At 45.2% G+C, this 16,585-nt stretch overlaps 1 protein-coding gene across 1 annotated transcript in view; it reads left to right on the top strand.

The window, feature by feature from the left end:
• pou6f2 (POU class 6 homeobox 2) overlaps positions 1 to 16,585 on the top strand; it is a gene marked incomplete at its 3' end in the record, with an annotated part of 107,902 nt that overhangs the window by 21,705 nt on the left and 69,612 nt on the right. Inside the window, exon 3 of the mRNA XM_080544307.1 lies at positions 2,734 to 2,953. Coding sequence (XP_080400433.1) covers positions 2,734 to 2,953 — 220 coding nt within the window. The remainder of the gene's footprint in view (positions 1 to 2,733; positions 2,954 to 16,585) is intronic.

The following is a 16,585-nucleotide window of genomic DNA, read 5'->3' as shown; positions in this document are numbered from 1 at the left end:
TGTGCCACTCGCTGCATACCCCCCTTTTATTATTTGATGGTAGAAAGAGATTAAATCAATTCTTAACACCTCTTCTGAAAAGCCAAGAGGCGCCCGGCAAACACAGCCCCGAAGACAAACAGCAAGGGGTCTTATTTACTTGGAGTGCTCAGAAGCTGGGCGAACACGTGCCTGCAATGATAAGTCAGGACTGATATTTGATGTATGTAGAATTGTTTTTTTAATATTATTCCCTTCCATGTAGCGCTGTCTTCTTCGGTGTCAGGCGTTGGGAATCTCATTTCATTTGACTGGAAGATGAAATCTTCAAAGACTTGTCTTTGATTATCTGGCTGCTCCAATTCAAGACGAAATTTAGTTTAAAAAGCAAGATTAAACACATGTCACTGTGTGGCAGACAAAAAGGCTCGCTTTTGTTATTGTCCTTTGAGGGCTCCTTTGAGGCTTTCAAATGACTAATTCCTTATTTAAAGTTAATGACAAATGTCATGTTGAATGCTTTCAAAGCAGTCAGCCATTGTCACTCTGGTGATTTGTTCTAGGGGTTTCAAAGCCGAACCATAACAACGTAACGGATGTTGAAAGAATAGTGAACATTTAGAACCCAATAATTATTCCTGATGAAATAGGGTAGGTTGTAGGGCCTATTTCTTCACATTAAACAGATGCCACATCCTATACACGTCTACTTACCGGCACATCGACTGGTCTCCAGACTCTCGATTAAACAAAACCCCTGTCTTCTGTCATTGAAAAACGAATGTTTTTTCGTTTTTTTCCAATTGCTACAGCTACTCTCCCCCCTGTCCTTCGTTGTTTCACCTTCAAATCTCTCTTAGCCTCTTGGCTTCTAAACCCCATGTAACATCACATCCCTTAAACTGTGATTATGTCAGGCCCGGTGTGCACGCTCTCCGCACCGCGCGGGGTTATCTTAGTGACACGGCTGTCACCTAGGAGCACCAGGTCTGGGAGTATGGTGGCATCTTCGCACCAGTCCTCCTCTCCCTCCTCCTCCCTCCTCTCCCCTCCTCCGCTCTCCGCTGGCTGCAGACACCCCCCATGCAAAACAGAAGCAGATAGCTGACAAGTGCAGTTAGTTGGCTGCTAGGCTCAGGTCACAGTGGAGGAAGTCAGGGGACTAGGAGCCACAGGGCAGCAGACCAGGCAAGGCAGACAAGGCAAGGCAAGGCAGGCATAGAGGAGCTGGAGCTACAATGTTTAGCATAGAGACGTATTACCATAGGCTTGGACATGCAGTACAATAAAGATTGTGAAGCACTCACCTCCATGTCCGTGCTCTATAGCTAAAGGCGCTACAGCTATTTCGGAGGGCATACCAGCAGTTTACTTAATGTCGGTTTTACATCATCCACTGACGGCCAATTGTCTTCCTCGTTCGCCCTGATGATGTCATAATGGGAACACACATCATCTGTGCTGCCCTGACCAATTGAAAGATAAATCAGATCGGTGTGGAAATGTTGGCGTTAGGCTATATACTCTATGTCAACAATGACACCCTCGCAACCCTCTCCATCCCGGTGTAAAGAACAGGAATTATAGTGTACACTGGTTCAAGTCAAGGCACTCTGCCAAACCCGCTTTCTTGGAGAAAACGAGATTCAAACTGTTTTTCCACCACTGGGCAAAAACAATCTCCCAGTGATTCCCTGTGATAACAGACCTTAGCTTCAATGGGTCATACATACATTCAACTGCACACGTTCAACTTTGCATAATATGAGTGAATGCACTGACAATGTACTGAGTGAAGTGCCTCTTCTCCCACTAAGAGAGGGAAAACGCTGATATTATTGGATAATAATATAATATATAATATATAATATATACTGCAGATTCAATGGTATCAGAGATGGGGGGGTTCGTTGTGTTGAAATGTTGAGATGCAAACCCACTCTGCATCATTCCTTCTGAAAGGGAATTGCGACCACACTGCTCTCCATCAGGGGGGTTCGTTGGATTTATTTTTTGCCCCACACAGCACTGTGATTTGACTGTCACTCTGTGACATGTAGCAACGCACACAAGTCAGCAGCAAGAAAACAACAACAACTGCATTCATCAGAAGCACATTGATCAGAGGACTTCAGTCACTCCGGTGACATCTGCTTTACCAGCGACGTGCTGACCGGATTCTCTCATTGATTTCCTCGATTTTATTTGATGTGTATATTATGGCGCGGTTCTTCGTCCTTGCCGTGCTCATTTGAAAACATCTTGCTACTCCAACTGATGAAATAATATGATGTGAATGTGATGCACCTCTCTCTATGGTTGTACTCATATGAGAGGTTTGAAGCATGTGTTGGCTCCAATGTACAGTACTGTTCCATCAATAAATGGTAAATGGACTGCACTTACAGTATATAGCGCCTTTATCCAAAGCGCTTTACAACGGCCTCTCATTCACCCATTCACACACACATTCACACACGTGGCAAGCTACCATGCGAGGTGCCGGCCCGCTCACTGGGAGCAATTTGGGGTTCAGTGTCTTGCCCAAGTACACTTCGACATGTGGCCAGCCAGGGCTCGAACCGGCAATCTGCCAACATTGCGATCATTAGACGGCAGCTCTACCTCCTGCACCACAGCCGCCCCTTCAATACCTGTTCATTCTTACTGTTAGTACATTGTGGAATTCGCTAACAACTAACAAGGTCGTTTAACTGTGTGTCTTTGTGTTTGTCTGAATGTGTTTTGTTCTAGTCTCTGCTGGTGGCTCAGCAGTTGGCCAACGCCGTGGGCGGCGTGATGTCTGGGGGCGCGCCGGGCCTCAACCAGCCCATCCTGATCCCCTTCAACACGGGCGGACACCTGGGGGGGCAGCAGGGGCTGGTGCTCTCCCTCCCCACCGCCAACCTCCAAGGCCTGGTGGCCGCTGCAGCTGCAGGGGGGCTGATGACCCTCCCCCTACAGAACCTGCAAGGTAAGGTGGTCCTCCCATCAGTTCTGTTGGCCGGGCCAAACCATTATAACAGGGAGAGGGGGGGGAGTTAGGTATCTCCTTTGTTTTAGGCTTAAATCGTTAGTCTCGTAGCATAATTGCCTAAGTCATGCTTCACTTGTGGTCAGCCGAGACATCTTTGTATGTAGTGTCAAAAATGCCCTATGTCAAAGAGATGACTTGGGCAGAGAGTGATTTTGGAATGTAAACAAGCATTCTGATAGGCTGATGTCATAGAGGCAATAACGCACAGTGAATCAGCAGTGTTAGGAGAGTAGAGTTAGGCAGACATCTCAATTTGGCCAAAATATGACTTTTATGCTATGATGGCAATTATGCTACGAGGCTAACGATATGTAATGTATGAGGGGTTCTCCATTGACATAATAACAGACTTGCAGTCATTGAACTAAGACACAAAGGGAGAGAGTTCTGAAACATCAGGCATTGAAATCTAACAGTTTGAATTGGACTCAATGTGGACTCACTTTTTTTCAAAGATTATAAACTTTCATTTACCATAAACTTTTATTCACCATAAACTGAACTATTGTACTTTACAATAGTTCCGCCTTTGCAAAAACCTTTCCCTGAACCGTGGTAACTAAGGATATGGACGTATAACTGCATGTAGGCTACACCAAAAAGTCAGTAGACACTGTTCTACCCTGTACTGTGTATGAATGATGAATGAATGAATGAATGAATGAATGGTCTTTATTGTCATTGCTACAGTACAGGTACCAAACAACGAAATTTGGGAGGGGGGGCTCCCCTGGTGCTAGGAAAGAGAAAAAAAAAAAAAAAAAAAAAGAAGGGAAAGGAGCTGGTTTACATAAATAAAGGCTATGTACACTATCCACTATACTATACTATACTGTACAGATAAAACGACTAGGGTTGTCATATTGCACATGCTCTGCTACACAGGTGATGTTCTAATACTGACCTGTAAAATATGTCAGATAAACCCCAGAGCACATTAAGAGACTTTCGGGGGTTTCTGTTTCCAAAAAGCCGCCGTCCTCCGCTCGCCAGAAGGAAGAGCCATATTAATTACAGGTCAACGTTTTGCAGCGCAGCGCAAAAGCACTTTATGCCTCTTTCCTCCTGCATAAGAGAAGTGCCCTGTACTCTCCTCTTTTTTACTCTCTCTATATCCACCTCCTCATCCCTCCATCCGTCCGTCCGTCCACGACGGGGCTGTACTTATCCTCGCTCGTTTTTAAACTTTAATGGCCCAAGTGTTCTTCTTTTTGATCATAGTTGTAAATGGTTTTCATTTTAATGTTTAAAACATTGTCTCTTTTATACCATTAGATTGAGTGATGGATGGGGGAAACCGTCGGTCATGAATCTTGAATGAGAGGGGCCCTTCGCTAATGTAAAAAGATGCCAGGCTGCATGTAAAGCAGTGTATTTTTTTATTTTGGGGGGGGGTGGGGAGGGAGGGGGGGGTAGTAGGGGGGGCTTGAGATTACAATAATGCCAGGGAAGCACAAAGTGCAGACTAGAGGATTCGTCCGTCCGTCCCCCCCTCCCCCCCTCTTCAAAGGAGGGTTATGGACGGACAGATGGTTCTGAGTGAGGAAATGTGGCGGTACTGAGCAAGGCTAATGGACACAAACATGCATAAATAACACCGCCCGTCCTCCGCGATGGGGTGAGCTTTTAATACACCGCACGTCTGCCTGCCCCGCTGACTGATGCCTCTCAACGTATCCCGGAGCAGCAGAGAGAGAGAGGACAGTAATGGGCCCCACCAGCCCGGCCTGTCTCACACGTCAACGACTTTCCTTAACATCGTCTACTAGGAAGGTGGTGGGACAGGGTGCCCAGAGGCCTGGAGTGATAACTGCCTGACGAACAACGTCATAATGTTTAGAGAAGACAAACAAACAAAAACACCTTTCGGTCACTTTTTTTGTTTTTTTGTTTCGTTCGCCGACTACGCCATGTGTGATCAGGAAATAAGAAATAAATAGTTTCGCGGGGGGGGGGTGGAAATAAGCTCGAATTAAAGAGAAAATGCTTCGTCAGGCGGTTTCCTTGTTAGTTGGTTGGCATTGACAGACTGCCCGTTCACACTTCCTGCCTCTCTGAAGGGGGATGCCAGCGGAGAGGAGCCTCTCTGTGGAGGGGGAAGTGACACGAGTCAGGAGTGAAGCTAAATGTCTTGACTGTGTCCAGAGGCCTCTGGCCAGGCGGCTCTCCGGCCACTCTCTCTCCCCTGTCTGGTCACATCACACACACGCAGACTGAGGCCTGCTGGCACAGCACCTCTGTCACACACACACACGCACACGCATAAGTGCACACACACACACACACAGATGCATAAGCGCACACGCACACACGCATAAGTGCACACGCACACACACACACACACACTCATGCATAAGTGCACACACACACACACACACACACACACACGCATAAGTGCACGCACGCACACACACACACACGCATAAGTGCACACACACACACACACACACCCGCACACACACACACATGCATAAGTGCACGCACACACACACACACGCACACACACACGCATAAGTGCACGCACACACTCACACACACAGACACACACACGTTCACACACACACACACGCATAAGTGCACGCTCACACACACGCATAAGTGCACACTCACACACACACAGGCATAAGTGCACGCACACACACACACACACACACACACACACACACACACACACACACCCCAGGCCTCTCACCCAGAAGCTGATTAATCACAGGTTTAATGCCGTGCCCCCTCTCCCTCCGTAGCCGCCGGGGGTACCAGTCAGCTCGTTTCACGACCTCGGGAGCGAGTGTGTTTTACAGCCTCTCACGCTGCTCCGCTAATTAGCATCAGATCACAGACACAGACAAACTGAGCGCTCCGGTAATGAGACTCCGGGCCAGGGGGGGGGCGGGGCGGGGACAGCTCTGGGCTCTGACTGTGTTTGAATGTAATGACCCGGCTAATGAGCGACTATTAAGGCTGTTTGTCTTGGGGAAACCGGGGATGGGAGGGAGGGGCGGGGTGGCATGGAATAAATATTCAGTGCCTATAAACCCAGGATAAGTGTAGTACACTGTAACATCCTGATTATGTGATACAGGACAAGACTGTAGCAAACTGCTTACCATAGTTGAGACGTGGGGTATTCCCGCAAGACCAAGAAACGAGAGTCAGAATTTAGATTGACTAAATATTACATTTAGTAAATCAGTACGTAGTCATACACTTTTCTACAAGCCTCTAACAGAAGCCCAAATGTGATGCCCTAAAGTGTGCTTTGTTTAGCAGTGTTGGCTAGCTAATCCCCATTGTGCTGTCCCCCTCTAACAGTTCATTTTATGCAAGGTGCTAAACGTTCTCACAACTGATATAAGCAGGGCAAAAGAAGAGCTAAGTGATTTCCTCTAAGCATCTTTTGATTACTTGTCTCTCGTGGCGTTTTTTCTCACGGCTCATCGAAGGACTCGTCTTTAAAGATGAATGTGGAGTAGATGAGAGTGCGTGGAAGGTTCTGGAGCGCTGTGAGTCGGAGGCAGCCGCGTCCAGACGGTGATGAATAACAGTCATTGTAATGGGGTTGTGCGCTGTAAAGTTGGAGCTTGTTGTTGTTGCTTGAATAAAACGGACCGTGAGCTTGTGGTGGACAGGAGCGGTAAACACAGGCACTAGTGTAACTTGTTATTTGTCAAAATGATTTATGCCGGCGACACGTTCAGTGGAAACAAATTCCCATTGAAACTAAACAAGGGAGAAAGTTATCTTTCGTGACACAGTACTACACACAATTCTCACTGACTTCACACAGGGGATACAAACTAGGTTAGGGTCACGCTCCGAGTCTATGAATGTGATGATTATGTATGTATTAAAAGACTGATGAATGTGTTGCCATCATCCTATATCTGCATTGGGGGGAAAAATCCACCATGCTGTAAGCCTCAGCCAACAAAAAAGAAAAAAGAAAAAAAACATTCAAATAGGCCTACATTATTCAATACAACAAAACCATGATCATATTTATGTTGAATTTCCCCGTCCCGGTTTACATATCACATGATTTCCATAACAGTAATTGACAGGACCGCATTACATTATGCGTAGTACAAGTTGAATCAAAAGCAGTACAGCTGTAACGCTCTGATGCTCAATGGAACAGGAATGAAACATCGTCTGCGTGCTGCTGCAGTCTTCTTTGACTCGCTCAAAGGTGATGCAGGAAGCAACGTCGACTGAAGCCCTTTTATATTAATGAGCACATCCCATCTGATTTGCTCTCAGCCAGAGAGAGAGAGAGAGCCAGGCAGGCGGGCGGCGTGCTACGCTAACTACATCAGACTACAGAGCTAAGTTCTAATGGCGAAGGTGAGCACCTTGTTCCTCTGTTACCTAGCTACCGCGTCTCGTCCGGAGGAAAAAACACGAAACCTCACTCAGGGAAATCCTGATAAACGCCTGCATCCCTCTCACCGCTAACGCTAATGAGAAGTCGTGTCACTGCCAATCAAAAGGCGTGCGTTCTGCTTTCGGCGAGAAACAAGAGGTGGTCTGTGTTGCGCGTTGTTGCTCCTGTGACATGAAACAAATTAGGGAAATCGCTGTGCTCATTACAAGCAACCAAAAGGGTGGGCTCTTTCCTTGGGGAAAGAGACAAATGTTTTCCACACTAGTTAGTCCATGTCAGACTCCATCTCCTTCCGGTTGGCTGACTTCTGCCGGGGGTGCGGAGCTCCTTTAAGAGGTTAGCTCACCGGCCCACAGCTCTGAGGGAGCCCGGGGTGCCTCTCTCCCTCCCTAGGCCCTTACAGCGTTCGGGGGTTGGCACAGTTGGTGAATTTCAAACATGCCATTCAGCCTTATTTTGTAGTCAAACATTGTGACACCACAATGTGCATACAGTCATGTGGAAAAATGAGGACACCCCATGCAATATTTAGTTGTTTTTTTTAAGGAAATATGGACATATCAATATTTGATACTTCTTTCAAACAATGTGTTTCAATCAGATAAAGGTGATGGAATTGAACCGAAAACACGTTAACTTTTGTTATCATGTGTTTAACAAACAATGCCGATGCCAATTCCTACTGAGGAAAAAGTTGGGACACCCTATGCTCTAATAGCTGGTATTGGCCCCCTTTGGCTGAAATAACCTCAATTAGATGTTTCATATAACCTGCTTCAGTAAAGCAGCCCCAAACCATGACATTTTCACCCCCATGCTTCACTTGGTATGAGGTTCTTGTGCTCAAATGCTGTCTTTGGTTTGCACCAAACATGTCTTCTGTTACTGTGCCTAAATAATTCAACTTTGGATTCATCTAGCCAGAGCACGTTGTTCCAGAAGGCCTGATCTTTCTCTAGGCAAACTTTAGTCTTGCCCTGATGGTCTCTATGGACAGAAAGGGTTTCCTCCTTGCACACCTCCCATGAGAATCAAACTTGTGCAGTCTCTTTCTGATGGTAGATGCATATACTTTGACATCAACTGTAGCAAGAGCTACCAAGAGCTGTCCTTTTGAAATCTCTTCCCCGACTCATACACATCTACAACCTTCTTTCTGAAGGCCTCAGAGAGCTCTTTTGATCTCGCCATGGTGATACCACTCACTTCAACAATCAAGAGCAAACCAAACTAAATGTCTGAAGACAGTTGCCTCGAAAATCCTCTTTATCAATGTTCTAATCATTTGCACCTGTTGTGGTGCACTTGATTCTAATTTTAGACATTTTAAGTAGTAGTATATGTGGGGTGTCCTAACTTTTTCCTCACAAGAAAATTGTGTTTCTATTACATACATTTTACGAATAATTAAAAATATATATACTTAAAAATTCTGTTTTATGTGTTTATATATATTACCTCCATCTCTCAGAATTATTAAAATGAAGATCAAATAATAATTATGTTTAAATATGAGACTAAATATGAGAGTTGAAAAAGACAATGGTTTTCATGGGGTGTCCTGTGTGTGTGTGTGTGTGTGTGTGTGTGTGTTTGTGTGTGTGTGTGTGTGTGTGTGTGTGCGTGCGTGTGTGCGCGTGCATGCATGTGCGTGAGTGCGTGTGTGCGCGTGCATGTGTGCATACAGAATGCATATGGGTGGGTGGACGTGTTAACTAACTGAGTCGGAAATGAAAAAGCAACATTTGTTTGTACACTGCCTTCCACATGATGCACACCGCACATCAACCTATACGCCAATATCAGAGAGACTGTATGATGCTTTATTACCCTCAACCCATACCTTCCCTACATCAACCCCTCCATCTCCACACATCTACCTCAACACAATAGCATCTCTCCCAGTCCCCCCCCCCTTCCTTCCTTTCCCACTGTTTAATTTCAAGTCTTTCTCAAGGAGTGTGTACGTATTCCATGTCGTCCCCCTTTAATGATTTAACTCAATACGCCGCGGCTGTAAGATGACTCGCAGGGGGAGAGAGAGAGAGAGAGGAGTAGCATTAAATAAATAACAGTGATAAAATGTAGACCTCATACATTTCAAAGCTAATGCAACTAGCGAAGCAACAGAAGCAGCTGCACACAAGCCCTCGCAGCGGTAATTTGATTGATTTGTTGTGACAGCAGCCAAATAATTGAGAGTGAGAGGTGGTGTTTGGAGATGAAGAAGGCAGGGAGAACCGAGGCAGGGCTTTACGCTAGGCAATCCCCCCAGCAGATATGGCTGCCTGGCTTCTCATCTACCGCCATTGATATCTGCCACTGGTTTATTGTTTGTCTTCAATAAGCAGCATTGGGGAAGAAGAAATGTGTGTGGGGTGACTGCCTCGTAGTGTTGTCAGTGGGGGGGGAGGAGGAGAGGAGAGGGGAATCTCATCACCAATCAAAATGTACAGAACAGTGTTCAAAAGGTTAGAATCAAACGCACGTGCGGCTCACTCACGCACCCTACACGCCTACTGTACACAGACGTCCCATGAGACTTGTTATTTAAACTCCGATGATCTTTTGTGATGTGGAGATGTAATTCAATTTCACCTGTGAGTCTAGATTATCGAAAAAACATGTAGATGGTTTTGCTCTCAATTTGCGGTTGTTGGGGTTGTTGTTGCGTCATGAATGGCGCTGTTATGAATAAGAGCATACACTACACTGAACACTTTATTAGGAAGACTGTGCTAATACTGGGTAGGGTCTCCTTTGGCTCTCAAAACAGCCTCAATTCTTCATGGTGTTGATTCCACTCCAAGATGTTGGAAACATTTCCTTTGAGATTCTGGTCCATGATGACATGATTGCATCACGTAATTCCTGCAGGATTTTCAGGTGCACTTTCAAGCTGTGAATCTCCTGTTCTACCACATCCCAGAGGTGTTCTATTGGATTTGGATCCGGTGACTGGGAAGGCCGCTGAAGAACACTGAACTCATTGTCATGTTAATGAAACCAGTTTGAGACGACTTTTGCTTTGTGACACGGTGCATTATCATGCAGGAAGTAGCCATTAGAAGATGGGTACACTGTGGCCATGAAGTGATGCACATGGTCAGCAACAATACTCAAATAGGCTGTGGCATTCAAGCGATGATTGATTGGTATTAACGGGCCCAAAGTGTGCCAAGAAAACATTCCCGCGACCATTACACCACTTCCACCAGCTTCGACTGTTGACAGGTGTACAGGTGTTCCTAATAAAGTGTTTGACGAGTGTATAAGCTCATAATAAATGCAACAAACTCCCTATGGGAGGTATATATAATTTGTTCATCTATCCTGTATCTGTAAGTTAGGAACTAGCATTGACACAAACACACATCATAGCAAAGACAGATCCCAGCTTTGCCACGTGTTTGTGTTGAGGATGGTGGGATTGTCTCTCTGGTTCAGCCATACCGCAGGACAGCAAGTTGCTGCAGCCTGAGAGAGAGAGAGAGAGAGAGAGGGAGAGAGAGAGACAGAGAGAGAGAGAGAGAGAGAGAGAGGGAGAGAGGAAGAGAGAGAGAGAGAGAGAGAGAGACAGAGAGAGAGAGAGAGAGAGAGAGAGAGAGAGAGAGAGAGGGAGAGAGATGGAGAGTGATTTGATTTATTAGGATTCCCATTCACTGATACAAAGCATCAGCTACTCTTCCTGGGGTCCACACAAACACACAAAACGTAGAAATCATCACAACAAGAAGAAACACATAATTCAACATACATAACAACAATAATAATATAATAATAACAAAAAATAAAAACAAAATAAAACGTATCAACGCAAACAGCCTTAGTTTTTAGTGAGCATCACAAAACACTTAACAAAGAAGAACCATCCACAAACAACAATAAATAACAGAAATATAATTAAAATACTTAGCTAGAATCTAAATGCGTATGATGTGTTGCTTCACTTCTTTTTTGAAACTGATTTTATTCTGGGTTGTAGAGATGTGACCTTGTAGGGCATTCCATTAAATCATAGCTCTATACAGCACTGCACGCTGTTTAGAATTTGTTTTAGTTTTTATAATTGTGTAGTTACCACTGGTGGCATGTCTGGTGGGGTGTGTGTGTGTGTGTGTGTGTGTGTCAGAGCTGACTGTAAACTGCCTTTACAAACAGACAGGGGTTTTCAGAACATTAATATTATTTTACAAAATGATAAAAGTGATGCTAACCCTCTCATCAACTTTTAGCCAGAAGAGTTGGTCATGCATGTCATTTATATTTGCTCTCATTGTGCACTGCAGGGCAAGCCGAGCTGCTCTGTTCTGAGCCCGATGTAGCTTCCCTAGGTTGGTTTTAGTGGTGCCTGACCAGACCACCGGGGGCAGTAATCTAATTGTGATAATACTAGGGTCTGTAGGACATGTTTGGTCAGATGTGGTGTTAAAAAACAAAACCATCTCTTGACTACAGATATGTTTCTCCCCATCTTTTGCACAAGTGAATCTATATGTCTTGACCATGTTAGTTTACAGTCTAAAGTTACACCAAGAAGCTTTGTGTCCTGTGATCCAGTGAAATACAGCTCTTTGTTGAGGGCTGAGGTGACTTCCTTAACTGTTGGTGCAGACATGTAGAGTGTTGAATCGTTTTGCATACATAGACACACAGGCTTTTTTACAAGCAAGTGGGAGATCATTTGTAAACATCGAGAAGAGCAGTGGTCCAAGTGAAGAGCCCTGCGGAACCCCGCACTGTATATGTCAGTGCGTTAGCATCTGAGAGGCTTCCGTTAAAGACAACCTTCTGTGTCCTATTAGTCCGCTAGCTTTCTATCCATGCTAAGGCAGATGGAGTAAAGCCATAACACTTTGAGTTTCGTTAATAGCAAGTTATGATCAATGACATCAAAAGGCAGCACTGAAGTTTAGTAGAACTGCTCCTGCAATATTCTGTTGATCAATATCTTTTTAGCCAATCATCTATCATTTGAGTAAGTGCTGTGCTCGGGTGAATGCCCTTCCCTATACTCGTGCTGGTAGTTGCAGTTTGCTTATAACAGGTAACAAGCTGATCGGTCTGCTGTTAGAGGCAGAAGAGGCAGCACGAGCATGTTTAGGTAGAGGGATTACCTTAGCCTCTTTCCAGGTTTTGTGCACATATTATTACCATCAAGACTAACATTGAAGATGTGGCATATGGGAGTGGCAGTTATGGTCCGCTACCATCCTCAATAGATAGCTTTCCATCCAGGTTTTCAATACCAGCTGGTTTCTCATTTTTGATAGATAATAATCATGTTTTTCACTTCTTCTGAAGTCACACTTTACAGAATTCAAAAGAGCAGTTCTTCTCTTTCATTATTGTGTCTAGTGTACATGTGTACAATGACTCGCAGTGTGGTGTTGCCATGTCTTGTCTGGGTTTACATACTTTGTCAATAAAGTGATTGTTGAAATAATTGGCAATATCTATCGGTTTAGTTCTAAAAGACCCTTCCGCTTCAATGAAAGATGGAGTTGAGTCACTCTTTCTGCCCATGATGTCATTGAAGGTGTTCCAGAGCTTCTTTCCGTCATGTTTTATATCATTAATCCTGGATTCATAATACAATTTCTTCTTCTTTTTGTTAAATTGATTGACAATTTACAATATACTTGCTAGTCAGATGTGTGAGAGAGAGAGAGAGAGAGAGAGAGAGAGAGAGAGAGGGAGGGAGAGAAGAAAGGGGGAGAGAGAGGGAAAATGAGAAAGTGAGAGAGAGAGAGGGAGGGAGAGAGGGAAGAAGGGGGGAGAAGAGAGAGAGAAAATGAGAAAGAGAGAGAGGGAGGGAGAGAGAAGAAAGGGGGAGAGAGAGAGAGGGAAAATGAGAAAGTGAGAGAGAGAGAGAGAGAGAGAGGGAAAATGAGAAAGTGAGAGAGAGAGAGAGAGAGGGAAAATGAGAAAGTGAGAGAGAGAGAGAGAGGGAAAATGAGAAAGTGAGAGAGAGAGAGAGAGAGAGGGAAAATGAGAAAGTGAGAGAGAGGGAGAAAAGAGAGAGAGAGAGATTTAGAGAAAAGGAGAAAGTGAGAGAGAGAGAGAGAGAGAGAGAGAGAGAGAGAGAGGGAGGGAGACAGAGAAGAAAGGTGGAGAGAGAGAGGGAGTAGAGAGTAAACCCTTGTTCATGCCAGTGTGGTTGGAGGACAACAACAAGCCTAAACAGATATGGCTGTGGCTGCTTCACTACGGCAGGTCCCGACGTCTAACCTCACTGTGGCACCACACTCAGAGAGACACTTAGCCAACGCCATGTCACAAACACACACTCCACACCACGTCATAAACACACACACTCCACACAGGCTGCGTGTCACATACCCGCACTCCACACTGTATAGGGTGAGACTTGTACTGTGTGTGTGTGTGTGTGTGTGTGTGTTTGTGTGTATACACATCTTTTATATAATATAGTAATAGTGTGTGTCGCCCGGCTGATTCGGGGTGACAATAGCGGCTTGTGTGGGAGGTGTACAGTGCTCTCTTTTGACTGAGAGACGGAGCAGAGAACCCTGAAATGACTTGAGCTATTCAGACTGGCATTAAATTAGATGAATAAGTTGGAACGCATTCGCCTTACTCCAGCCAGCTCTCATTCCATCAACTCCTGGACTATAACAATGCATTACATTAGCAGTCTAGCCGGTCTCCCTCCCTCCGTCCGTCCTCTGCTCAGTCAAATATGGGATGAAAAATATGGTGGTGGTGGTGGTGGTGGTGTTCAAAGGCACAAGATACATTTCTTGGAACACAGAATTGTCTTTAACGGTGTAGTTTACGGTTTAAATCAACAACAACAATAATAATAGCTAGTCATAGTTTTATCGTTATCATTTATAATCGTTAGTATTATTATGATAAACATTTTAAATGGACAGTACACCTTACAGTACATTGTATGTAGTATTTTCTACTAAAGCACCTCTCCGCTTATCTAGGAGATGTTGGCATGTGCAGAATTACTACTTGCTAGTTTTTTTCCTCCTCTCCCACCAGATGGTTTCCAAAAGATTTGCTCCCCTCACCATTAAAGGTCTGCCGCAGATTGCCCGAGCTTTCAGGAACAATCCGTAGTCAAGCGTTTTTAAATGAAAATTGATTTGTGATTTACATGGTCAATGAGAGGAAAATGAACTTGACGAAATGTTGTAAATGAAATATTAGACAAGGTGCAGCGGGACAGAGCCAGAGACAGAGATGGTAATCTCTGGGAGGAACTGGGAATATTAGAATTGGGTGACATTCTACATTTATCTGTGTTCTGCATGACTTGTAATGTTAATGGTAATTTTACGGGACTGAACTGGAATGGAAATGCTGTTATCACAGATTGCCTCAAATGTAGAATTGTGTAAAAGTACTGCAGCTGGATCCTTTATTTTCTATTTTTCCCTCTCAGTAATGTGAGTTATTGCATGATCTGTCCTCTGTTGTTGCACGTTATGAATTCAGCCCGTTTCTTATCACACGGTTCTCCTCAGAGGCACCCCATTATAAATACACCCCTCTCCTGTACCCCATTATAAACATAACACCCCTCTCCTGTAGCCAAGCATTCACCACACACTCTGTAGTAGTGTACACCTGGGCTGATAGGGCTGTATCCATCTCTATGGGTTAGAGGTTTAGAAATGCAGGTTGACAGAAAAGAACATTGTTGCTGAATGACTGAATGCTGTTTCATTTGTATTTCTTCCAAGTGAGGATTTCAAAAGAGGCTGTACTGAACTGAATTTTTCCTCAAGGTATGCTCATAGATTTACTGACATTCTTCACATTGCGTTGTAGGTTATTCTCTTTTCAGAGAATTGCCACCGCCATAACCAGACATAAATAACAGCACTTCTTTGACTATACAGTACATACATATTATTTAGTCTATAATAGCAGCTCAAGTACCATCGGAATACATCATTATGCCAATATAAATGTATCGGGTTATCAATACGAACCAGCGTCCAACTTAATAATAACAGAAAATCAATACCAGCTTATCGGCTTATCAATACTACTTGTGCTCAACCGGCGTTATCTAATATCGATCAATAACCTTGTGCAGTGAACATGTCCTATTTCCACAAAGCCCTAGTCGCCGTCTGCCATAATGGTTCTAGATAGGGGGGGGGTGGTCTGGCGTGTTTGGAAAGTGAAAGAAACCAATACCGAAAGCCCAATAACAAACAAAGTGCATAAAGAGCATGCTCGGGACGGGGGGTGGGGGGTGGAGGGGGTCGGCTAGCCAGCTACACACGCTAGCCTAGATCACTCAGAGGTCATTATTAAACACGGGGGGGGGGGTGTCCGGTTCCAGGCGTCAGAAACCAGAGAGCCTGTGGTGATTCTGTCAGCAGATGGTGCCGGAAACAAACGCCTTGGCCATGGGGACAGGCTGGGGGTCTGGGCCGCGGCTAAAAGCTATCTGTGGTTACTAATTGCTATCCGGGGCCTAATTACCTTAATTAATAGCATTGGTCTCTCTGGTGGGGTGGGGTGGGGTGGGGTGGGGGTGGGGGGTGGTATCAGTCTCAGTGTAGCTCAAAAGGACCCCCAGGATGTCTGAGGAGTGTGGGGTGGGAGTGGGGGGGGGGTCCCCGGGGGGCTATATCAGGACTAACCGCAGACACATCACAGATGGATTGTGTAGCATTTGAGCAGGCGGGCATGTTTAGAGGAGAGAGATCTATTACTCTGTGATCACAGGAGTACGGCACTAAGTACATCTCAGAGAGAGGAGAGGAGAGGAAAGTAGTGTGTTTTCCAGCACATCTCTTCTTCCTCCTCCTCCTCTACTCTCCTCCTTTCCTTCTCCCCTCTCCCTCTCCTTCTCCTTCTCCTTCTCCGAGGTCCATGTTTCCAAAATGATGGTGCTGTAATTTCACAATGACAAAGTAGACTTTGACAAAGACACCTTTTCTCCCATCTCTTCCTCCTCTACTCTCCATCCCCCCTCCTCCCCTCTCTCTCTCCCTCTCCCTCTCCCTCTCCCTCTCCATCTCCCTCTCCCTCTCCTTCTCCCTCTTCTTCTCCCTCTCCCTCTCCCTGTCCTTCTCCCCTCTCCCTCTCCCTCTCCCTCTCCCTCTCCCTCTCCCGCTCCCTCTCCTTCTCCCTCTCCTTCTCCCCTCTCGCTCTCCCTCTCCCCTCTCCCTCTCCCCTCTCCCTCTCCA

The sequence above is a fragment of the Nansenia antarctica genome, assembly GCF_963989245.1.
Source record: "Nansenia antarctica genome assembly, chromosome: 13".
Taxonomy (NCBI): Eukaryota; Metazoa; Chordata; class Actinopteri; order Argentiniformes; family Microstomatidae; genus Nansenia; species Nansenia antarctica.
This window is presented reverse-complemented; position numbering and strand designations above follow the sequence as displayed.